This window comes from Onychomys torridus, chromosome 23 (assembly GCF_903995425.1).
Source record: "Onychomys torridus chromosome 23, mOncTor1.1, whole genome shotgun sequence".
Taxonomy (NCBI): domain Eukaryota; kingdom Metazoa; phylum Chordata; class Mammalia; order Rodentia; family Cricetidae; genus Onychomys; species Onychomys torridus.
Window position 1 is genome coordinate 1,847,594 of NC_050465.1, and position 25,944 is coordinate 1,873,537.

General features: G+C 47.1%; 1 protein-coding gene and 1 pseudogene across 3 annotated transcripts in view; one reads left to right on the forward strand and one right to left on the reverse strand.

Annotated features, from left to right (window-relative positions):
• Armc9 (armadillo repeat containing 9) overlaps nucleotides 1-25,944 on the forward strand; it is a 143,404-nt gene that overhangs the window by 82,864 nt on the left and 34,596 nt on the right. For all 3 annotated transcript variants that reach the window (XM_036173451.1, XM_036173452.1, XM_036173454.1), the window contains exon 20: nucleotides 25,390-25,494. In XM_036173451.1, the coding sequence (XP_036029344.1) occupies nucleotides 25,390-25,494 (105 nt within the window). The remainder of the gene's footprint in view (nucleotides 1-25,389; nucleotides 25,495-25,944) is intronic.
• LOC118573334 lies at nucleotides 22,436-22,892 on the reverse strand (annotated as a pseudogene).

Consider the following 25,944-nt stretch of genomic DNA (forward strand, 5'->3'; position numbering starts at 1 on the left):
GCAGGCAGATCTTTATGAGTTTGAGGACAGCCTGATCTACAAAATGAGTTCCAGGACAGCCAGGACTGTTACACAGAGAAACCTTGTCTTGAACCGCCCCCCCCCAAAAAAAAAAAAAAAAAAAAAAGCTGAACAGCCAATAGCTGGGCAGGAGGTGTAGCAGGGACTTCTGGACAGAGAGAGCTCTGGGAAGAAGAAAGGTGGAGTCCCCAGCCAGATGGAGAAGAAGCAGGATGGGCAGTACAGATTAAAGGTAACCGAACCACATAAAGGAACATACATTAAAAGAAGTGGGTTAAAGTTATAAGGGCTAGTGGAACAAGCCTAACCTATAGGCTGAGCTTTCATGATTAATGATAAGTCTCCATGCCATTTTTTTTGTGAGTGGGCGGCCCAAAGAAAACGCCATCTACACCTGGGTATCTTAAGCTCTTGGTATTTGCTAGCCATTCACCTCATTAGCGTCATTACTGTTTCTAACCCACCATTCTGAGCTGTGCAGCAGCCACATGTAGTATGTGTTTCTGCAGCTCATCATCTCCTGGCTTTGGAGGAAACATGGACACCACAGAAAAGCCTTGGTATGGATGTGGCCTCCAAGGATTTAACATTCTACATGTTAATAGAAAAATATGAGGTTGTGGAAGGCTATAACTCTGGAGACACACACTGCTGAACGGTGGTTCTGTAGGCTGGGGATGTAGCACATTTGGTGGAGTGCTTTCAAGTGCGCACTGCGTATCATGGAGGCCCACACCTACGATCCCAGCCACACAGTGAGTTTAATGCCAGCGTCAACTACATGAGACCGTGTCTCCAAAAAGAAAAAGATAAAGAAGACTTGTTTTGTCCTCTTGGTACTCAAGAGGTAGGGACATGCCATGACACAGGGAACCATGCAGGATGGGGCTCGAGGCAAAGGAAGAGTAGGGAAGCACAGGTAAGAGCCTAATTGTGGTTTCATGAGCAAGGCAGGAGAAGAGGCTTAAGGTTGCTGAGTTTGGCTCAGTCTAGGGAGTGATGGGGTGTACTCTTCTGACTCCTGTCCCTTTGTGTCTTAGTTAGGGTTTCAGTTGCTGTGATAAAACATCACAACCAGAAGCAGCTCAAAAGGAAAGGGTTTATTTTGTCTTACAGCTTGTATTCCATCATCAGGAAATCAGGACAGGATTCAAGGCAGGAACTGATGCAGAGGCCATGGGGGAGCACTGCTTACTGGCTTGTTCCTCAGGGCTTGCTCAGCCTGCTTTCTTCAGGACCACCTGCCCAGGGTTGGTACCACCCACAGTAGACTGGGCCCTCCCACATCAATCATTAATCGATAAAGTGCCCTACAGACATGCCTACCGGCCAGCCTATGGGGGCATTTTTCTTTTTCCTTCTCTCTCTCTCTCTCTCTCTCTCTCTCTCTCTCTCTCTCTCCTTCCTCTTTCTCCTCTCTCTCTCTCTCTCTCTCTCTCTCTCTCTTTTTTTTGGGGGGGGGTGAGGAACAGTGCATTTATTTCATCTGTAAATGATAACAAACCCTTTGTTGTTACAACCATCAAACAACAATAAAAGTAACTACCACTCAAACCTGACCTGAAGTGTGCAGCTTTCCTGAAACCTAGCCACCCCCAGACTCCTGTCTGATTTGTTGCTCAATTAAAATTAGAAAAGGAAGCCAGGTGTTGTGGTCCATGTCTGTAATCACAGCACAGGAGAGGTAGATGCAGGAGGATCAGCAGTTCAAGGGCAACCTCAGCTGCGTAGTAAGTTGGAGGCCAATCTGGACTACTTGAGACCCTACCTCAAAAAAAGGAGGGGGGCTGGAGAGATGGCTCAGAGGTTAAGAGAACCGGCTGCTCTTCCAGAGGTCCTGAGTTCAATTCCCAGCACCCACATGGTGGTTCACAACCTTCTATAATGAGATCTGGTGCCCTCTCCTGGCGTGCTAGGTTACATGGAGGCAGAATGTTGTATCCATAATAAAATAAGTAAATAAACATATATATATATATTTATATACATACTCACATAGGCTGGAGAGATGGCCCAGGAGTTAAGATCACTCGATGCTTTTGCAGAGGCCCTGAGTTCCATTGCTAGCATTCATGTCAGGTGACTCACAACCACCTGTAACTCCAGCTCAGGGAGGATCCAGCTCTGGCTTCCTAGGGCACATATACTCAGCTGCACATACCACCCCCGCCACACACACATAATTGAAAATAATAAAAGAAATCGAGTTTTTTTTTCAAATTTTTTTTTTTTTAAGCTGAGGATCGAACCCAGGGCCTTGCGCTTGCTAGGCAAGTACTCTACCACTGAGCTAAATCCCCAACCCAGAAATGGAAATTTTTAAAAATCAAAATGGTAAAATTAAAAATAGGAAACTCGTTGAAAGAATTATAAGGTGTGTGGGGAGAGGGTAAAGTTCAGTTGTTCTTTTTTTTTTGAATGTCAAATGCCATGTATTGAAGTGGGGAGGAGGTCTTAAATACAGGCTTACAGCACAATGTGAGAACCTCGGAGGGCAGAAGTTCTCTTCTGATGTTTTACAATCTTGCATCTAAGCTGTTAATGTCCAATATGCAGGATACACAGACAAGGAACTTCCCTTAAGCATTCAGGAGGGTGGAACCCCGCAGGGAATTAGCATAGGGAGGACATCAAGGTCAAGGTCAGCAAGCAAGACAACAGTTACCCAAAATGGGGGCCAGGGCCCTACAGGTCTCCCCCCCCCCTTTACTAAAAAATGAGCTTCTGACTTAGGTTGCGAGGGACATCAGCAGGTCACCTTACCCATCATGGAAACACCTGTCCAGGCCACACAGACGCTCTGTCTTAGGTTGGTGAGTGCCCCCCAAGCATTACCCATCTCTGAATACTCATTATCATACAGGCTCAACCATGTGTGAGCTGCAGAGTTAACTGTTGCCAAAGATCTCTAAGTGGCGCTGGGCTTGCAATCTGTGTGTTTGACACAGAAAAGACCAACGGAAGTCTTAACCCACCCATAGCCAATAGGCTAAAGGCAACTGAGCCATTTCCTTCCTTAATGAGCCTTAGTGCAAATTGGAGTCCTTGTAAGATGGTATCCCAAAAGCAAATGGAACTTGAGTTTGTAAATTTATAACTTTCAAAGCCAATCGAAATGTATTTAACTATTGATTTGAATTTGTCATGCCCAATAGAATGAAAGATTAACTAACTGTGGTAGCTACTTTTGCTGCCAGGGTCTCCACTGTGCTAGCTGTAGTAACCAATTATGAAATGGCAATCCCAGAAACAGTAGTAGCAGTGGTCATCACTGTTATAACAGCAACAATGGCAGCAGCGATGTCAAATTCTCTTCTGGAGCCTGTGGGCATCCACTGGCATGGACACAACTCCAGGAACACAAACTGCCAAGGCCCATTATTCTTGATCCCAGCACGACTTAAGCTGGCAGCTCTGCAAAAGAACAACTAAGAACCATAAAGAAAAAACAGGCAGCTCACAAGGAGCAGAACTAATGGTCTCATAATGGCTACATTCAGGCTCACAAATTTTAAGGTATCTTCAAAGGGGGCTAAATGAATTTCAGGAGGCCAAAAATGTTACACAGAGCCATTCCTGAGAAGTAAGTACTACTCCAGTTTGAACAGGATTGTGAAAATGAAAATGCTTAGCTGGCATGCTACTGTTACTAAATGGAGGTCAGTGATCTTCAGTGTTATCCTTAATCTCCTAGGTGTCTGGGTGACACAATCTCACATTCTCAAACATACTTGAAAAAGCAGTTACCATACATTACCTTCTGGAGAATCCAACCACATGGCTGCAGTTCCTAGGCTTACGTAATGCTTGCCAAAGCTGGCCAAATTGGGCTTTCAAACCCCATTGGCCTCGGAAGGAGAGAGTTTTTCATGAAGGCCCAATAGGTCTCTGCCATGTTGGGCTTCAGCTGCAGCCACAGGGTGCACACAGTGCTCAGAAGCGCTCAGAAACCCAATGAGGAATCTCATTGTCCTGAGGAAAGACATAAGCAGAGCCCAGGGCCCACACCAACACCAGATCGGGTCCCCTCCAAGTGCCAGTAGAAAGATCCTTCCATTGCTCCAGAGGGTGATTTGCAACAGGAGCCCTCCAGTGCTTATCTGCAGTGAATGCTCCAGGAGAATCCACTGATAAAAAATTTAAAATAGGCCAGACTGCAACCCACAGAACCATGGAGACTATATATATGGCAAGGGGGACCCTAGGATGACTGTAGCTTATAATAAGATTTGGTTTTACTCAATTACTGAGCAACCCTCAATGGAACATTACATTATTAAGATAAAAATTTATACTATATCAAGATGATAATAGAAAATTTAATTAATTAATGTAAAAAAAAAAGAAAGAAAAATTTGAACTATTAAAAAAAAAAACCAAACAAACATATTTTGCTAAAGCAAAAAGGGGAAACTAGGGGCTCATCATTCCTCTCCACATTCTATTCTTTCCCTTGTTTTATATATTTTAAATTTTTGGTTTTTCAAGACAAGGTCTCTGTGTTAGCTCTGGCTGTCCTGGAACTCACTTTGTAGACCAGGCTGGCCTTGAACTCACAGAGATCTGCCTGCCTCTGTACTGGGATTAAAGATGTGCACCACCACCACCTGGCAAGGCTTTTTTTTTTTTTTTTTTTTTTTAAGTACATTTAGATTTGTGTGAAGTTAACAAAAACCAACAGTACACCACATAGGTGGGTGTTAGCCAGGAATAAAGAAAAGAGTTGGGTGTGTTCTGTTTTATCTAGTTTCCAGGTAGTTTACGCACTAGCTAGCAGGGAGGGGCAAGGTTTGCAATACCCCAGACATGAAAGCATTTAGTAGAGGCAATACAAACATTGTTACACTGACTCACACAGCCTGCCCTTTTGAACGCTCCATCCTCACCTCCCTGCAGGTGTCCCAGATCCTACCATGCTTTTCCCACTTCATCCACCACTGCTGCCAGAGATGTTACCGTTGTCACCATGGCATCTGGTCACAGCTCATGTTCAGCTCCCTTACATCCGCCCACATCTTTCTTTTTCTCTTTCTTTCCCTGGCTGTCTTGGAACTCACTCTGTAGACCAGGCTGGCCTCGAACTCAGAGATCCACCTGCCTCTGCCTCCTGAGTGCTGGAATTGAAGCGTGCACTGCCATACCTGGCCACCCTAATCTTTCAAAAAGATCTTTTATCAAAAGCTAAAGGAATAATTGAGCATTTTCTGAGACAGTGCTGGAGCACCTGTCCTGATCTAGATGGCAGGGAGCACAGGTTCCCAGGCAGGGAGCACAGCAGCCAGGAGCACACTGGAAGGGCAGTTGCAGGAAGCGTACAGAAAGTGGAGGCCCATTAGGATCTGTTTGATCAGGAGGGGAGGGAAGGAGCGGAGCTATGCCTTATGAAAAGACTAATGTGGCATCAGAAGTCAAGTTCACTGGAGACCCAGCAAGGTCAGTATGTGCACACAGCCAGTGTTGGCGTGTGCTGACTGTGTGCAGACCAGGGATCGGGAGCCTCACCAGCTTCTTCCCCTCTTACTCATCCTGCCCTCCTGCTGAGTGGAGCTTGACTCTGGTTTTTCGAGACAAGGCTTCTCTGTGTAACAGCCTGGGCTGTCCTGGAACTCACTCTGTAGATCAGGCTGGCCTTGAGATCTACCTGTCTCCCAAGTGGTGGGAACAGAGGCATGTGCCACCACCACCCAGCTGGAGCTTAACTCTTATTTGCTGTTGTTGGTTTGGGTTGGTTCTTATGAGACAGGGTCTCACTGTGTAGTCCATGTTGGCCTCAGACTCTCCCACCTCAGCCTCCCCAGTGCTAGAATTACAGGCTTATGTCATCACACCTGGCTCCAAGCAGGGCTAATTTTAGCCCCATTTTCTAGATGAGAAAAGCAGAGCTTTGAGAGGCACAGAGACCTACTCAGGGGCCCAGGGATTGTAACTGGAAGAGATGAAATTAAGCCCAATCTGGAAGATTGTGTGTAACCAGCCTCCCTTCTGCCGCTTCCTTTAGTAAGGAGTAAGTAGTTCAGAGCCTGGCCAAGAAAAGAAGTGTCCCTGGAAATGGGACCAAGAGGAGATGGGAAGTAAGAAAGCGTGTCATTGGGAGCCCCAGACCAGTAACTTCGAGTGTTTTGCCTGTGTGTATGTTTAGGAATATGTGTTTGAAGTGCTTAAGGAGACCAGAAGATGGCATTGGATCACCTGGAACTAGAGTCAGGAATAGTTGTTAGCATCTTGCAGGTGCTGGGAATGAAACCCGGAAGAGCAGCCAGTGCCCTTAACCAATAGCCACCTCTGCAGCCCGAGGGGAGAACACTGAACTAGGAAGCACACTATCCAGTCAGGCTAGAAGAGGGCATCGAGGGCCAGTCTCCCCGGTGACCTGCATTCCAGGACAAAGACAGTTGGGGACTCAGTTTCAGTCCCTCCAACACTTTTGTCACAAGATTACTCACCCACCTGAAGTTTCTTCAGGACGAGCCCACAGAGCCCACAGTTAGGCTTTCTCCATGAATCACCTCTGCTGATGGTCACCTGTCATGGCCAGCTTGCTTGGCATGGGCCTGTGCTTCCAGCTCCCCAGTACTTCATTAGCAAAGGAACATCTGTGTCTGTTTTACTTGGAAGGCTTTCTCATTATTCAGTCAAGTCAATAAAGAAGCCAGTGTTTCCCAATTAAAGCTTTGCGTTTTTTCTGGTACCCTTTCAGTTTCTCAATTCATGTGTGTCTGCAGCACAGCTCCTGGGCTCCCAGACTGTGACTGGGATGAACCACCCCACACCCTGACTCATGCCTGCTGCCCTCATTTCCACTCTGGTTTCCATGGAAACGGACATAAGATGGCTCCAAACAAGGTGAGGACTCAAAGACACCTCATGATGCCAGGCATTTACAAACCATATTTGTCTGATATCATTTCCATGGAAACCAGGAAAAGTCAATGAGTACTTTAAAGTAAATATTTTTCCACTCTTATCTAATTTTTTAAAATAGTATATGGAGTCTTCTTATTGGCACAGGTATTTGGGCATAATAGTACAGTCCATGTGTGAATTACAGTTATCATTTTAAAGTAAAATAACATTTATTTATTCTTTGACAGTTGTATACATATAAACAATGTATCATGATCATACCTACCCATTTCCCCCTAGGCACCCTACCAGGTCTCCTTCCTTTCCCAACTCCTACCCCCTATCCTCCCACTCCCCACTCTGTGTGTGTCTGTCTGTCCACTGAGTCCAGTTAGAGCTGCTCCTGGGATGCTGGCTGGCCTGGCTGGCTTGACCCTGTGACCTGTGCAGGTCGTCGTAGCTGCAGTGAGATGAGCACTGTGCCATGCGTCCTTACAGTCTTTCCTCCCCATCTTCCAGGATGCTCCCTGAAACTTGGTTAGGGATGGAGGATGCTTCGACGTCCCATTTAGGGCTCAGTGGTACCCTACTCCTGTCTCTGACATGTCCAATCTGTATTAGCTGCTGACCAGGGCAGAGGGAAGCGTCTCTAGTTGAGGACAAGGACAGGACTGACCTATGTGTAAACAAAATACTTAGAAGACAGTTTGACAGCGTGTCAGTTTGACAGGACAGCAATAGCAGACCCATCCCTTCCCTTTCCCCACTGCTGCCCTAGGGCCTGTGGCTTCCTGAGACATGGCATTTTGACCAGGTTCACAGTACCAGGCTTGAATTCCCTCCTGTGGAACTGGCCCCAGATTCATTCCAAAAGTATTTGGTTACCCCCATCCCTGTCATGCCACTATTGTATCAGTGAGCACATCTCTTGCCAGGCAGGCGGGTATTGTAGCATCCCGGGTTCTCCACTGGGTAATCATGATTGACTTGCCCCAGCAGCTTGCATAGCACTTTCTGGCACATGGAAGCAAACCCATGGGAGGAAGTTTTGCAGTCAGTTCTAGCTTGGTTTGTCTGTTGTGATTTCAGCAGTATGGTCGTACCATCCAGTACTGCAGTTATCTTGTGTTGTTTGAGGGACTCTAGGGCCTCTTTGACCAAGAACTCATAAGAAGGTACCCCATCGACCCTGAGATCTTCATTTAATAAACCATATCTTTGATGGTGAAGCATCGTACACCCATGCAGGGCATCTATTTTCAAACTTATTTGTTTATATATTTTATTTATGTGAGGTTTTGCTCACACTTGTTTGTGTGTACCGCAAACATGCAGTGTCTGTGGAGGCCAGAAAATGGTATCAGAATCTCTGGAACAGGAGTTACAGATGATTGTGACTCTCACGTGGGTGCTGGGAACCAAACCAAGGTGCTCTGCCAGAGGATTAGGTATTTTTAACCACTGAGCATATTTCCATCCCTTTTTTGTTGGTTGTTTGCTTTTCATTTTTTCATTTTATGTGTATGGGTGTTTGCCTGCACATATATCTGTGCACCATATACATGCAGTGCCCACGGAGGCCAGAAGAGGACATCATACCCCCTGGGACCAGAGTTACAGGTGGTTGTGAACCTCCGTGTCAGTGCTGGTAACCAAAACAAACCCGGGTCACCGGAAAGGCGGCCAGTGCTCTTCACCACTGAGCCATCTCTCCAGCCCCATTTTCCAGTACCTTGCCACATTTTTGTACCCAGTTTCTGTAGAGGGGAATTGAATACCCACAATGTCTCTATTAGTAGAAGCCGCCAAGCCCTGGTGAGAACTAAAAGTGGATATTCCATGGTGGAAAGCAGACCTTAGGCAGAGACGTGGTGTCTTCGGGAGGGCACAATGTTGTGAGGAGCAGCGGAGTTGGAAGAACACAGGGCGCCTTGCGGCAGGCAGAGGGGGAAGGACCGGAAGCGGGGGGGAAAGAGGAGCAGAGAGGCAGGTCACCTGGGGGGTTGGGAAGAACATCATGCTTGGGCTTTTTGTTGTTTGTTTGTTTGTTTGTTTTGAGACAGGGTTTTTCTGTGTAGCCCTGGCTGTCCTGGAGCTTGGCTTGCACTGGCCTCAAGCTCAAAGATCCACCTTCCTCTGTCTTCTGAGTACTGAACTAAAGGCATGTGCCACCACTGCCTGGCTGGGGTTTTTGTTTCTTTCTTTCTTTCTTGTTTTTTTTTTAGGTTTATTTTATTTTGCCTGCCTGCATGTGTGTGCACCACAGGCATACCTGTTGCCCCCGGGGGCCAGAAGAATTGTATGTCTTGGAAAAGGAGTTACAGTTGTGAGCTGTTGTGTGGGTGCTGGAAACCGAACTAGGTTCCTCTGCAAGAGCAACAAATGTTCTTAACTGATGAGCCATCTCTCCAGCCCCAGAAGTCAGCATTTATTCTGAAAGAGGAAGGAAGCTGAGAAGTAACTGTACTGATTTACAAAGAAAGTTAAAACTTCCTGAAATATTTAGAAATTCATTTACTGGACTTTCTTGTCCATGGGGTTGAACTGAGCCTCAGAGCACTGGGATCCCAGGCAACTTTGTGGCCTTCCTGCACTCCTAGATTGAGGAAGCCTTTGGGTGAAGACGGGCCTCATCCATTATAGTCTCTGGGGCTGTGCATGCATCCTGACCACCCTGTGTGCCAGCTCCTCTGAATGGAGCAGTTAATTCCTGACAACCACAGACTAGGACTGTCCTCCTCCTAGTGTCTCACCGGTGACATGCAGCACTTGGCTCCGTGTGACCTGTGACCCTCGTCTGAAAACACTCACAGCTTCCCTCTTCATCTCCTCCTCCTCTGTCCACATCCTGGCCTAAACCTGTCTTCACTCCTGATTCCCAGCCACCTGCCTTCCCAGCTGTGCATGCGGACCACAGACCATCTTCTTAGAGCAGGGGCTGGGCCACTCAGGGATGTGATCACTTACCCTTTAACTGAAGAACGTTCTGTTTTTTCAAATTTTAAGTAAGTTTTGTTTATCTTTACGTGTATAGCTACTTTGTCTTCATGTATGTCTGAGCACCATGTGAGGACAGTGCACACGGAGGTCAGAAGAGGGTGTCAGATCCCCGGGACTAGAGTTCTGATGGTTGTAACCCCCACAGTGTTGGTGCTGAGAATTGAACCTGGGTCCTCTGAAAGAGCCTCTGTTTCTTAACCATGAGCCATCTCTCCAGCCCCTCTATCTTTAAAAGATATTTTTTGTTATTTTTAATTATGTATGTATCTAGGCATGTACGCATTAGTGAAGGTACCTGTAGAGAAGCAGGGCTCCCCACAGTCATGAGCTGCCTGTTGTGGCTGTTGGGAATCCAACTCAGGTCCTCTGGAAGAGTAGGGTGTGCTGTTACATGCTGAGCCATCTCCAGCCCCTAAAGGACCATTCTAAACTTTGCCCAAAGTACAAAAGGTCATTTAATGGACACCCTCTTCCCTGCCGGCCCCTCTCTTTCCAGAATTAGCTGCTCCCTTAAAGCTAAGGTGTAAACTCTGGATGATCCTGTACTGTCATGATTTTCTTTTGAATTTTGTACTAAGTTTATATATTCATTGTGGGGAGGGGCAGTGCGCATGCCACAGCATACGTGTAGAAGACACACGTGTAGAAGACAGGACAACCTGCAGGGATCACTTCTCTCACTCCACCATGTGGGTCTCAGGGATTGAACTCAGGTCTTTAGTCTTGGCAGCAAGCACCCTTACTTACTGAGCCATCTTGCCAACCCTTATGATATCTTTCAATCATTCATTCATTCATTTATTATGGGTATATGTGTATGTCTGTACACCACCTACAGACCACACTGTGACTGGTGACCTTAGGGGTCAGGAGGGGGCATCCAGTCCCCTGCGGCCGGAGTTACAGATTGTTATGAACTACCATATGGGTACTAAAAATTGAAACTGGGTCTTCTGCAAGATCACCAGTAGCTTACAAACACTGAGCCACTTCTCCAGCCCCCCTCATGATATCTGCACACCCCGTGTGTGCTGTTGTTTTATGGTTTGCTGTTCTGAGCTGCTGGAGATGGAACCCAGAGCCTTGTACTTGCTTGGGCCAGCGTTCTGCCATGGGACTAGTTCCTCCCTCACTTCACTCTACACTGGCTTGACAGGCATAAACTATTTGCCAGCTGGCGGTTTTCACTCAGCATTCCTATTCAGCCTTCATTTATACGCCATGACTTGTTGCCGGAGTCCATCCATGTCCCTGGAATGTGGTTTTCTTCTGGGAGAAGAGACCATAGGGGTCTGGAGAGATTTTGCAGACAGAAAAGTGCTTGCTTCAGGAGCATGAGGACCTGAGTTCCATCCCAAGAACCCGTGTAAAAAAGCTTGGCACGGAGTCATCCTTGAAACCCCTCACTGGGGGCTGGAGGTGACCACAGGAAGATTCTGGGCTCACTACCCAGCCGGTCTAGACTACTTAGCAAGCTGCAGGCCAGGGAGAAGGTGACCCTGTCTCTAAACCCAAGACAGTGCTTGAGGGAGCATACCTGAAGTTGACCTGTAGCTTCCTTGCACACCTGCACACCATCACACCGGACCCATGCAGACATTCTCAGAGTGCTCCAAAAACAGCAGGAGGCCATTGGTTTCTCTTTCCATTCCTGGGTTTTACTCAGTATAGCCAAGAGCTTCCTTTCCACAAGTGTGTGTGTGTGTGTGTGTGTGTGTATGTGTGTGTGCGCACGCGCGCGTGCATGTGTGTGGTTTTTCTAGACATCAAGTCACTGGCTCAAGTGGTATGATGGTTTCATCCTTACTAGATCCTGCTGAATTGCTCTCTAAAGAGGTTGGACCCTTTGATCCAATCCCTCTGTAAACATTGCTTGTATGCTCACTCACCCAATAAGAGGTGCTCATCATGGTAGTCAGAGCACACTCAGACCTCATCTGCCTTAGACTTTCCCACATTGTTAGCTTGTTTTCACACCGTAAGATGGGAATGGGAAGTCATGAGGATCTGTTTTTAGACAGTGAGTTACTCTGTAGTCCATAATGTACACAGATGCTTGTTCCTCCCTTCTTTTCTATATATTATGGGTCCACACCTCCTTCTGGAGCTATGCAGAACTCTGACCCAGAAGGCTAGGCACCATGGGGCAGGGTTGAAGCTACAGGTACTATGTGGATCTCTGATGGACATGCTCCTAGCGGATCAGCTTATGGCTTCAGGTTACTGGGGTCTTAGGTCAAATTCCTGTCTTGTGCCATTTGATCAGTATTGTGTCTTGATCTTCATCCCAAGTCTAGAGGGTGGCAGGGAATACGTGGGCCAAGTATGAAAGCCCTTCTGTACCTCCTGAGACCCTAGAAAGGGCAGGCACATGGTTAACTCACTGTCAAGTCAGTGGGCAGCAAATCTAAATACCAAGAAAGACATCTCACCCCAGGCTTTGTCACCCGGGAGGCCTTGAGCAAGTGGCTTACCCACTCAGCATCAGTGTTCCTGTCTGTCTGTGGGCTCCTCACTGGGCATCAGCGTTCCTGTCTGTCTGTGGGCTCCTCACTGGGCATCAGCGTTCCTGTCTGTCTGTGGGCTCCTCACTGGGCATCAGTGTTCCTGTCTGTCTGTGGGCTCCTCACTGGGCATCAGCGTTCCTGTCTGTCTGTGGGCTCCTCACTGGGCATCAGCATTCCTGTCTGTCTGTGGGACTCCTCACTGGGCATCAGTGTTCCTGTCTGTCTGTGGGCTCCTCACTGGGCATCAGTGTTCCTGTCTGTCTGTGGGCTCCTCACTGGGCATCAGTGTTCCTGTCTGTCTGTGGGCTCCTCACTGGGCATCAGTGTTCCTGTCTGTCTGTGGGCTCCTCACTGGGCATCAGTGTTCCTGTCTGTCTGTGGGCTCCTCACTGGGCATCAGTGTTCTCGTCTGTGAAGTCCCTTCCTTGAGTGCTTATGAAAACACCACATACCAGTGCCTTGTCACTTTTGTGTCGCTGTCACGTGAACTTAAGGGAGGGTTCATTTGGGCTCATGGTTTCAGAGGGGTGGTCCATGGTTGGCTGGGTGCAGGCTCTATCAGTTCTAGGCCCGTGGTGACCCAGAACAGCATGATGGGAACATGAGCCTGTCACTTCATGGCAGACAGGAAGCAGGGAACAGTGAAAAGACTGGGAACCAGACATGACCTTTAGAAGCACACCCCATAATGTACTTCCTCCAACTAGTGCTCACCCTCACCACTTCCAGAACCACCCTCCCAAATAATGTCATTAGCTAGGGACCAAGCATTCCGTATGAGCCTCTGGAGATATCTGATTTTCAAAGAGCACCACGCTCCATGTCAAGTGCCAGCCTAGGTCCATGACTGGAACAAACCATTCTTAGAACCAGGCTTGGTGGGAGACAGGGATGGAGCCAGGCATAGGAAGCAGCCAGATGAGATGTTTTTGCCTCCTTCAGGGGTTAAAGACTGGACAAGGACTGAGGAGATGTCTCCATAGAGAAAGTGTGTGCTGCACAGGCCTGAGGATCAGAGTTCAGATCCCAAGAACCCACGTTAGAGCCAGGCAGGTGGGCCAGCCTGCCTGTGATTACAGTACAGGGAGGGTGAACTGGCTGTGTAGCCTGGCAAAGCCAGTGAGCTCCGGGTTCAGCAAGAGACCCTGCCTAACTACATAAATGCAGAGTGATCAAAGAAGACACACACATGCATGCACAAGCGTGCAAACACGTATATTACACACTCATTCAACTGAGAGGGAGGGAGAGCCAGAGGGCATGTTAAATAAGGAAGGAGTTGTGTGTGGCTGGAGCCTGGCTGTCCCAGGGGAAGAACTATTTATGTAATGGTCAGCCAGGAAGAGTTTTCTCTCTCTCTCTCTCTCTCTCTCTCTCTCTCTCTCTCTCTCTCTCTCTCTCTGTCTGTGTGTGTGTGTGTGTGTGAACTTTGACGTTTATCTGAATATTATTTTAGAACTCAGAGTATGTCAAAGAATAGCTCTTCCTTATGACATTTGTGCTGACATAAAAGGACATCCCATCCCATGTGAGAAGCATTCAATTCTAAGGTGACAATTTCCCACCGCCCCCTACTCCAAGTTTGGGAGTGGGACACCCCTAACTTCTTCTCCGGGGCGTTTGTTCCTTCAGTTCCTCTACACCAATCAATGCCATCAGCTGGCTGGGGAATCTTCTGCCCTACTGGGATAGAAATTGTGTATAGAATAAATAATGGGGTTTTGTTTTTTTGTTTTGTTTGTTTGTTTATTTGTTTGTTTTAAAGCTGAGGATTGAACCTGTTAAAGGCTAGGCTCACAACCAAAAATATAAATAATGTTTTTAATGGGTGGCAAGATGGCTCAGTGGGTGAAGGTGGTTGCTGCCAAGGCTTACAACCCGAGTTCTATCTCAGGACTCCCATGGTGTAAGGAAGGAAAGGAATTGTGGTCAGGTAAGGAGGAACTTGGAGTGCTCTGCCTTGTTGCCTTCACAGTTCAGCCTGCTGACCCTCGGCTGTCTGTGTCTGCTCTGCTGTGTTGTCTTCTGTCCTGGAGGACAGAAGCCTGTTGTCACTGACCCAGTGTCAGCCACACCAGCAGAGGCAGCACAGGAGTGTGTCCCAGCTAACTCACTCACTGAGCCTTGGCAGCCTGAGGAGAGCTTGTATTCAGCACAGCCTTCTGTTGGGACCAATCACAGCCCTGGCTTGCAACCCAAGTTGCACCAACCTTGTGCTGGGCCACAGAAAGAAGTGCTCTCCTCTGGCCTAGGTGGAAATAACTGCGGAGTCGCCTGGGAGTCCCTGAGGCTTGTGATAGCAGAAAGTCTAGTACCGTGGTTCTCAGCACGTGGGTTGCAAACCCTTGGGGGTCAAACGGCCCTTTCACAGGGGTCACATATCAGATATTAACGTTATGATTCATAACAATAGCAAAATTACAGTTATGAAATAGCAACGAAAATAATGTTATGGTTGAAGGTCACCACGACATGAGGAGCTGTGTTAAAGGTCGCAGCGTTAAGCAGGTTGAGAAGCTGCTTTCAAAAGCTGGGCAATTCACTGCAGTCTCCCAGTAGTTTCCAGGATATCTGGGGAGTGTCCCAGACAGCAGGTGCTGACCTAAGTACTGTCTCAGTGGCTCTCTGACTGATCTGACACCAAGGGAGAATTTAATAGCCAACTAGGGAAGTCATGCTTCCCATTCTCTAAAGTCTTTGCTTACAGGAAAACATATATCATGAGTACTTCCAATAAGAATGTAAGAACTTTTTGATGAACATGGAAGTGATTTCCACAGTGTTTAACACCTGTCCAGTGCCCCGGGGGCATTGTCTCCCTGTGTGCTGCCCTTGCCTCTGTCTGCACCATGAGTGGTTTCTACAGAGCTGTTCCAAGGCAAGGTCCTTGCCCTCTGACCTCATGGAAGCTTCTGCTGTGGTCACTTCCAATCCTAGCAAGCCTCCAAGTCGCCTCTGATTAATTATTTTATTAATTAAATATATTGCTGGGCCTCGGTTCTCCCGTGGCATCATTAACAGCACCTCCATATTTCTTGCCCTTTTTTTGCTTAGAATTTGGGGTTGGGAGGTTGAGCAAATTGAGCAGCTGAAGCAGTAAACTTGATGACAGAAACGGGGTGTAGTCTCCCTGGTTTCTACTGGTGGCTGGTTATTGAACTGGTTGTCACACTGGCCATCATGAGGCCGGAAGCATTTTGTAAATGAGAAAGTTGGTGTTGATAGTAGCTGGGCACCACCATGAGAGCCCTTAAGGATCCAGAGCTCCTTCACAGCCCAGGCCTTGGCCCAGGTGCAGGGGGACAGTTGCTACAGATGGAGACAGGGCCCTCTGCATGGGAAACCTGCAGGTCACAACACCCGCCCGGTCACCTCAGTCCACCCTTGCAAGCTCTCCCATGTGGAGGGCTTTCCTACGTGTTTACAAAGAGCGGGGTTTACACCTCGGCCCGCTGCGCAGCTGTCTCAAGTTCAGACGCTCGTCAGTCTGTAGTTCTCTGAATTGGTGCTGGAGACTCTCTTGAGTCCCCTCTGCTGCCTGCACTCCATCCGCAGGAATCTGAGTTTTCAAATGCATCGAGTGGTCAGCCGCTTCTGTTTTCAAGCCAGCTGCTTAGGGTCTGGTTTGCCTGGAGTATTAGGTATCGAAAGCTTCCAGTTAAGAATCTCGTAGTGACATAAGATCATGGACTGCAGTGGGGAAGCCTCGTCTTAGAGCGTCGATTCATCTCAGCTCAGGAACCTTTTTTTTCCTAAGGCATTCTTAGTTCTTGGAGTAATTGTTATCACTGCACTCCAGTAACCTGGTACATTCTGCCCCAGAACATAAAGGCAGTAAGTAATTCCTCCAACAATGGTATTTAAGACCTACCCTAAAGAGGCATTTATTCTCCAAGCATTTCCTTGTCACTGTGGAGTTTTAAGCACTCTTTTCTGGGGGCATTCATGAGTCGCTCAGAGAAGCTCACCAGGTAAGCAGCTCATGGATGCGTCTGGCTATGAACTCAAGTTCCCAGGAAGAAGCCACAGCTGTATTAAAGGCTCGATGAGGCTGATTAACTGATTAGAACTTTGTGGTTGTGAAGAGTTGGAATGTTGTAGACCCAAAGCAAAATGATCCCCTGCTGTCTTCAGCCTCCTTCATTGCCCATCTTTGTGTCTGATGTAAATAATATCGTAACTAACAAGTAAATCCTGTTGGTGCTCCAGCTCCCACCAGCCCCCAAGCTAAGAATGTCAGCAGATAGTGTCTGAGGTCTATGGCTGGGGTTTCCCCAAATTACTGTAACCCACCTACTAATATTCCCACCAATATATTTGGAAAATGTCGTGATTTATGGCTCTGTTTTGTTCTCCAACTATACTAACTTCATACCCATGTTCCTCCCGTGGGATTCGGGGCTCATGGCTTCCGAGCCCAGCCCTTCACTCCCACTTGTCTCAAGAGTAAACCCTAGTACTGTGAGGTGAGGGCCGTGCTTTGCATCTGCAGGACACTGACATGCCGCCACCACTGCTCTTCCCTTTGGAACTGGGGAATGGCCACTGTGGAGCATCACCTGTGAGAGACAGTGCCCTGCCCATGCTCACACTCCTCAGCTATTCTCCAGCCTCAATGCTCCGGGCTCTTACCACCATGCATGCCCGGTTCATAAGCTGCACACTCCAGCTAATTTCAATCCATTTGACAGTCAGACAGTGGAGCCCATGTCGCTTGCTGTTAGCAAGCACTGTGCCTTGTAGGGGCTTTCCTTTGTCCCCCAGCATGTGGGGGTTCCTCTGCAGCCGCAGCCTCGGGCTTCTCTGCCAGCACTAACTTCTAGAACATGGCTGGAACTGCAGTTAGCTCTGGGTTTGTTTGTTTTTTTGTTTGTTTGTTGAAAATAGATTTTTTAAAAAATAAAGTATATCCTGACTATGGTTTCCCCTCCCTCTACTCTCCCAGCTCCTCCCTGCTTCTCCTCCCATCCAGATCCGCACCTTTTCTATCTCTCCTTGGAAAACAAATAGGCATATAATAAGGAATAATAATAAAAGAAAAGAAGATATATTAACAAAAGCCCTGACATAACATGGGACCTATCCTTAAGAGCAGTTTGTTTCTCCAGTGAGGCTCCCTGTGAAAATACTAACTTTTCATCTGCAAGTGGTTCTCAACTAGAAATAGCTTTCGGGTTAGGATTGGGGCATGTGTCCACTTCTCATTTCAATTCTAGGACGCCATCTGGTGCAGACTGTGTAGACCCTGTGTGCCTTGCCATAGTCTCGTCGGTTCATATATACCCTGTTGTGTCTAGAAGGCCTTGTTTCTTTGGTGTCCTCCATCCCCTCCGGCTCTTCCACCTCCTCTTCAGGCGGGGTTCCCCGAGTCCTGAGAGAAAGACTTTGATGGAGACTTTCCTTTGGGGGCTGAGCGTTTCAAGATCTTCTGCTCTGCATGTTGTCTAGATGTAGGTCTGTGTATTTGTTCCCATCTGCTGCAGGAGGAAGCTTCTCTGATGATGGATGAACAAGACATGGATCATAATTTCCCCTTCTGATTCTGAGATACCTCACTCAGGATGATTTTTCTTGTAATTCCATCCATTTACCTTCAATTTTCATTTTCAATGCTGAGTAATGTTCCATTGTGTAAATGTACCACATTTTCTTTATCCATCCTTGTCGGGCATCTAGATTGTTTCCCATTTCTGGCTATTATGAATAGAGCAGCAATGAGCATGGCTGAGGAAATGTCTCTGTAGTAGATGAAGCGTCCTTTCATATGTGCCCAGGAGTGGTATTGCTGGATCTTGAGGTAGATCAGTTCCCAGATTTCTGAGGAACCATCACATTGCATTCCTACTAGCAATGGGTGAGTGTTCCCCTTATTTCACATACTCACCATCAAGAGATGTCATTTGTTTTATTGACTTAACTGTTCTGGCAGGTGTAAGATGGAATCTCAAAGTAATTTTGATTCATATTTCCCTGATGGCTAAGAATGTTGAACATTTCTCTTTGTTTGATTGATTGATTGTTTGTTGTTTTTTATTTGTTTGTTTATATGTTTTTTGAGACATAATTTCTCTGTGTAGCTTTTAGAGCCTATCCTGGAACTCACTCTGTAGATCAGGCTGGCCTCAAACTCACAGAGTGGGCCAACACCACTTGGCTCTGTTAAACAGTTCTTTAAGTGATTCTCAGCCATTTAAGTTTCCTCATTTGAGAATTCTCTGTTTAGAATTGTACCCCATTTTTAATTGGGTTGTTTTCCAGGTTTTTTTTTTTTTAGTTCTTTATATATTTTGGATATTAGCCCTCTATTGGATGTGTAGTTGGTAAAAATCTTTTCCCAGTTGGGTGCTGGTGGCACATGCCTTTAATCCCAGCACTTGGGAGGCAGAGGCAGGCAGATCTCTGTGAGTTCAAGGCCAGCCTGGTCTAAAGATTGAGTTCCCAGAAAGCCAGGGATACACAGAGAAACCCCATCTGGGGGCAAGAGGTGGGGGGGTTGCAAGTGGGGAGGACCTTTTCTCATCCTGTAATCTCAGCTCTGGCATTGGCAGGCTGTGCTTTCCAGCAGGTGCAACTGGCTCTGCAGCGTTGTATCCTTGTCACTGAGGTCCCGACAGTGACTGCTCTGTTAGCTCCACGGTGCCACAGCCTTTTAGAAAGCAAAGGACTTAAGAAATATCCTCAGTTGATGAGTCATGATTTTAAAGGAGGCAGCCAGGTGATCCCGTTTACCATATGGAAAAATGGAAGCATCTACAAGAATCTCATCTTCCTGAATTAGAACCTCAATACAGAACTCTAAACCAAGAACATTTTACATGACCAGTATGTTCCCAAGATCACAGATAGTATTTGCTTGCATGTTGCAGTAGAGAAACTGAGGCAGAGGAAGCAGCTTCTCCACATTGTAGGTAGGTCAGCCATGAGCCCCTGGTTCTTTCTCTCATGCTAATGTAATTAAGCTGCAACTTAAGGTAATTTACCTTGATGTGATGTGCACATTAGCCACCAAATGCAGAACCTGTCCTGTTTTGGAAGGTTGGAGAGAGTTATCAATTAGCAAAATATCTGATTATAAAGTACATTCAGGGCTGGGAGTGAAGGTCAGTTGGTAGAATGTTTATGTAGTATGCACAAAGCCATGGGTTCAAACCCAGTACCATATACATCAGGTATGGTGATCCATACCTATAATCCTAGGATCAAGGCTAGCCTAGGCTACTTAAACTCAGTCTTTAAAGGGGGTAGGGGAAGCTTGAGAGATGGCTCAGTAAGAAAGCATACTGCTCTTACAGAGGACCCAAATTGAGTGCCCAGCTCTCACCCTGGGCAGGGTGGTTCACAACCACATTTAATTCCAGCTCAAGAAGGCTCCATAGGTGTACACACACACACACACACACACACACACACACACACACACGTTTCGGGGTTTTTTTGGTTTTTGTTTTTTTGGGGTTTTTTTTTTTGTTTTTTTGGGGTTTTTTTTTTTTTTTTTTTTTTTTTTTTTGTTTTTCGAGGAAGGGTTTTCTCTGTGTAGTTTTGGTGCCTTTCCTGGATCTCGCTCTGTAGACCAGGCTGGCCTCAAACTCACAGAGATCCGCCTGCCTCTGCCTCCTGAGTGCTGGGATTAAAGGCATGCACCACTTCTGCCCAGCTAGTACTTCCAATTTTTAAAAAAGCTTTTAACTTGTTAATTTTAAAAACCAAGACTGACTGAATATTTAAGTGGCTCTCTTACCAGCTTGCTTTGCAGTCATTGCAGCTAAGGAGTGCTGTTGGCAAGTTTGGGTACATGTAGGTTGATTTGCGAGTGAATGGGTCTTACATATGTTCTTGTGGTCCCCGGGAAAGCAATACTTCTGCAGGTATTGGCTGAGGTCAGCCATCCAGTTTCTTTGTCTTTGAGATGGAATGTGGACTTTGGTCGTTTCTTAGTGTTTCATTTCCCTCTGGGCAGGGAAGTGGTGTATCACCAATACCTCCTGAAACTGTGATTCACATGCCCATTTCCAGCCGAGGCCTCCAAGGCCTGCTCCCTAGAGAGGAGGTGAAATACTACCTGATCCACATGCCTGCCACTCACTAGACCACAGAGCCTGCTGCCTTGGTTCCCAAGGAGCAGTCACTTTCCTGAAATAGTCACATAATGTACACATGCTATTTGATCCCGAAGGTGTTGCTATTTTTGTAAACTCAACTCCAAGCCAAGCACCATAAATCTTACTCCCCCCAGAGGTGACCCTGGCTAGGGTTTGTAGATAGCATTACCTTTTGGGAACTCCGAGTGAAATTTCAGGATGACGGGTCCTCTGGTGGCGCTGTGGCTTTCCTCACAGTGAAGACTGGATCTGGGCCTAGATCAAGCTCACAGCAGTGATGAGAGCCTGCTTTCTGGGTTGGACAAACATGGATTCTCGACCTGTTATTAGACAAAAACAGGAAAGAGAAAAGAATGAACCTGTGGATTCCAGGCTATAGTTCTGACCCGTCCTCTCTTCACTCACTGTACCCTGTGGAGTGGTCACAGCCAGACACCAGGACCCCTAGGTCCTTAAGAGACCCAGGCAGTCCACACTCCTGTTCACACACAGCCTAGTGATGTCTTCAGGCAGCACTTAGTGTCCACAGATTCTGTACCTGAAGTTTCAGCCAATTACAGATACTCATGGGGAGCCAGATGGTAGTGGTGCATGCTTTTAATCCCAGCACTGGTGAGGCAGAGGCAGGTGGATCTCTGTGAGTTCCAAGCCAGTCAGGACTGTTACACAAAGAAACCATCTCGGAAAAAAAAGAAATACTCATGGGGAAATTTGCATTTGTCTTGAATACATAAAGACATTTCCCTTTTCTTTCTTTGTCCCTAGGCAGTGCAGTGAGTGTTTACTGTATCTCTTACAGTGCTCTTTTGTCAAAAGTCAGTAGAAGGCTGGCCAGGTACAGTGAAGTGGATTTGTGGTCTCAGCTGTTTAGAAGGATCACTTGTGTCTAAGAGTTCAAGACTGTGCAGAGCAACATGGGAAGGTTCCAGACTCAAAAAAAGAAAGAAAGAAAGAAAAAACAGTCTGTTGGGAACATTTGTGAGGGTCTGTTTCTGAGTCCTGCTCTGTTTTTGGTGAATCTGTCTGCCCGTCTGCCAGCAACACACAATCTGGAATACTCTGGCTGCACGGTAATTCTAGAAGCCAGAGCCCTCCTCTCCTGTCTACAAACCAGAGCCCTCCTCTCCTGTCTACAAACCAGAGCCCTCCTCTCCTGTCTACAAACCAGAGCCCTCCTCTCCTGTCTACAAACCAGAGTCCTCCTCTCCTGTCTAGAAACCAGAGCCCTCCTCTCCTGTCTAGAAACCAGAGCCCTCCTCTCCTGTCTACAAACCAGAGTCCTCCTCTCCTGTCTACAAACCAGAGTCCTCCTCTCCTGTCTACAAACCAGAGTCCTCCTCTCCTGTCTAGAAACCAGAGCCCTCCTCTCCTGTCTACAAACCAGAGTCCTCCTCTCCTGTCTACAAACCAGAGTCCTCCTCTCCTGTCTACAAACCAGAGTCCTCCTCTCCTGTCTAGAAACCAGAGTCCTCCTCTCCTGTCTACAAACCAGAGTCCTCCTCTCCTGTCTACAAACCAGAGCCCTCCTCTCCTGTCTAGAAACCAGAGTCCTCCTCTCCTGTCTAGAAGCCAGAGCCCTCCTCTCCTGTCTAGAAGCCAGAGTCCTCCTCTCCTGTCTACAAACCAGAGTCCTCCTCTCCTGTCTAGAAACCAGAGCCCTCCTCTCCTGTCTACAAACCAGAGTCCTCCTCTCTCGTCCTACTTTTCCAGTTCTTTTAGCCTCTGGGTTTCATCTGCCCTTTCATTTGCTGATGCTTAAATGTGCCCTACACCCAGCTAAGAATTAAATCTTGGCTGAATTTTGTTTTTGTCTGTTTGTGTTTTGTTGTGTGAGACAGGGTCTCACTATGTACCCCTGAATGGCCTGGAACTCACTGTGTGGCCAAGCTGGCCTTGAACTCATAAAGGAACCACCTACCTTCCTGCTGGGCATTTATTTTATTTTTTCCCTGTCTTTTTATTTATTCATACACAACTTTCTGGTTTGGTGAAGCAGTATGTCAGACAACACTTGCCACAGTAGTGTCTGTCAAAATGGCTAGCCATGAAAACTTCAGCACCACATTCATCAGAAGGACGCTCTGGACGAAGGCAACTAATTCTGCCATTTTCATCCATCTTATGGTACCTCAGCACAGCCAACTTAGTCTTTTCTCTTTTGTGCTTCTTCTTTTTGGGAGTGGTATAAGATTTCTTCCTTTTTTTGGCACAACCACAAAGTTTCAGCACAAGATGAAGGATGGACTCCTTTTGAATGTTGTCATCAGACACAGTACAGCCATCTTCCAGCTGCTCACCAGCAAAGATCAGGAGGAATTTCTTCCTTATCCTGGATCTTGGCCTTTACATTTTCTGTGGTGTCCGAGGCTTCAACCTTGAGCGTGATGGTTTTCCCTGTAAGGGTCTTCACAAAAATCTGCATCTTGCTGGGAGGTGGTGGCTCACACCTTTAATCCCAGCACTCAGGAGTCAGAGCCAGGCAGATATCTTTGAGTTCAAGGCCAGCCTGATCTACAGAGCAAGATCCAGGACAGACACCAAAACTACAACACAGAGAAACCCTCTCTCAAAAACCAAAAACAAAAAGAAAGAAGGAAGGAAGGAGGGAGGGAGGGAAAGAAAGAAAAGAAAGAGAGAGGGAGAGAGAGAGAGAGAAAGAAAAAAGGAAGGAAGGAAGGAAGGAAGGAAGGAAGGAAGGAAGGAAGGAAGGAAGGAAGGAAGAAAATCTTGGTGGTGGTTCCATCGCATATGGCAGATCAGAAAGCTGGACATTTCTTTTAAAGTCATCATAAGACACAAACAACCAAACAACTTGACTGGGAAGTCCAAGGCTCACAGTTACAATTGAACAGAACTTGCCAGAAACTCAGTCTGGCCCGGGGCAAGCCACACCATCCCCTTTCTCCTACCTGATAGTTGGGCCAAAACAAGCACTGCCAGATGGAAGGCTTGGGGGCCCAGGGTGGGACAGGCTGACACAGAAATGCCTCTGTGGGGGCTTATGTGCCTCTGAGGCAGCCTTGTCGCAAGGCCCTGCCCCTTCACCCTCACCCTGTTAGTTTACAGGGATCAGACACTGAAGCAAGTCACTCAGTACCCCTTGAACCAAACTTTGAACCTTGCAGCAAAGGTGTCCTGACTTTTGGCCTCACTGGGTTCCAGATGGATAACCTCCATTATTTCTGCGGCTTTAAGCAGATGGTTCAGATTCTTTCCTAGGCTTCCACTAATATCGCTAGCTAGAAAGGACAGGATTGCCTCGTTATTACTCACCACTGGCCTCAATACAATGCCAGCAGGGAGACACCAATTCACTGTCACGTGGGTATTTATTCTGTCTGGTATCTACTCACTGAGTGGTGGGGGACCTCTGCACTGCCCCCTGCTTGGCTTTCTCCAATACACTATGTAGAGATGGAGATGCTTCATCAGTCTTGGAGTGCATCAGCCAGAGAATTAGAGGCCCTTGCTGGCATGGTTGGACACTGGTCACAGTGTTTTCTGAGGTAGTTATTTTCTAGAACATGTCTGACCTCTTGGTGCCACCTTTCTTGTCCCTTGGCTAGAGAGAGCAAGCTTCAGAGGAACTTGTCTTTCCCGTTGACATTCTGATTGCTGGCTTCTTGGGCACCAAGCCTGACAGGTATAAGGCTCCCCTGTCACTCCAGAGCTTTCTCTCCATCTCCCAGGGTCTTGTGAGTTTGTTTTGTATGTAGCATCAGGGTTAGTCATACTTGATAGCAGGAGAAGTAGGGGGTATGCCCGCCATCTTTTCCAGAAGCAAAACCACCTTCTCTGTTGTCTGTTGTGAGTCTAACTGAAATCCTCATTGTCAGCTGGATGCTGCACTGACTGCTTCCTCGGGTTAGGAGTACCTTCACCACATCCACGCCTGAGTCACTGATAGAGTCCCTGATATATCAGCCATAGATAGTTAGTTTTTAGGTGCCTTGTTTGGCCAGTCCTGTTGGCCTTTCATCTTCCTGCACTCCAGTGACACCTTCTCTTGGGCTTGCAGGGTAATCTCCTTTGCCACTGGTTGACTCGTGAAGGTGATAGACCTCAGAGCCACGGTGGTGTGTGTGCATTTTACTGCAACATTTTCCAAACATTAATGTTCCCTTTGTTATTTCACTGTGTGTGTATGTCTGTGTGTGTGTGTGTGTGTGTGTGTGTGTGTGTGTGTGTGAGCACATGTGTCATGTGAATATATATGTCCATGTACAGAGGCTAGAGGATGGCAATGGGTGCCCTTTATCACTCTATCTTCATTTCTTTGAGGCAGAGTCTCTCTTTAAACCTGGAGCTCTCCTTTTTTGGCCTAGTCTAATAGCCAGCAAGCCCTAGTGATCGCCTTGTCTCTGCTGTCCTCCCTCCTGCAACACTGAGTTACAGGCATATGCAGGACTACACCCAGTTTATTATGTGGGTACTGAGATCTGAACACAACTCTTCATAGTTCCATAACAAACACTCAACCATTGAGATAATCCATCTCTCCAGGCCTATTTTCTTATTCAGTAACTGAGACCGAAGTGCTGAGTCTTCTTAGGACCTGCAGACACTAGAGAACAAGCTTGTCATGTACCACCTCACAGCCTCCTAAGGCCTATGTATGCGGAAGTGTTTCCCAGTTGTTGATGAGCCGACCGCTTGGCCTTTGACTTGATCCCTTGACCTCTCTGAGATAGAGATGTTTCCACTGTGAGGGCTGCCAAGGGGCCCTAGACCTCATCATGTCTACAGCTATGGAAGTACCCAGCTTCCTCAGGGGTGGTCAGCCCTGCCCCTTCATCTTTATGGAGGGATTGTGAGCAGGGGACAGATAGCTTCTGGGACCTCATTTCCCAGCAGCACACTCTGGGGCGAGTGTGGCTGTGTGGGTATCCCAAACTCTCTCCTTGTCTCTCTTGAAACAGGAGGATCATGACATCATGGAAGCTGACCTGGACAAAGATGAACTGATCCAGCCCCAACTTGGAGAACTCTCAGGAGAGAAGCTTCTAACCACAGAGTACTTGGGAGTAAGTACACGTGCCAGAGGTGTCCAGGAACAGGATGGGCAGAAGGATTGGCAGGATTTAATGCCTTCAGTAACACAAGGTTCTGTAGTTCAGCTTTCTGTAGGCCCACATTAGAACACTAAAATGTTGTTAGTTGTTTTTGTCCTTTTGGGGGTCCCACCACCCAGCTCCCAAATAAATCACACATGGAGGCTTATTCTTATTTATAAACATCTGGCCTTAGCGTGCCTATTTCTTGCCAGCTTTTCTTGACTTAAATTGTCCCATCTGTATTTTGCCTCTAGGCTTTTACCTTTTCTTACTTCTGTGTATCTTACTTTAACTCTTTCTCCATGGCTGACTGGGTGACAGGGTAGCTGGTCCCTAGTATCCTCCTCTCCTTCTCTTGCTCCTTGATTCTTCACCCCAATTTCTCCTCCTATTTATTCTTTCCTCTTGCCAGCCCTGCCT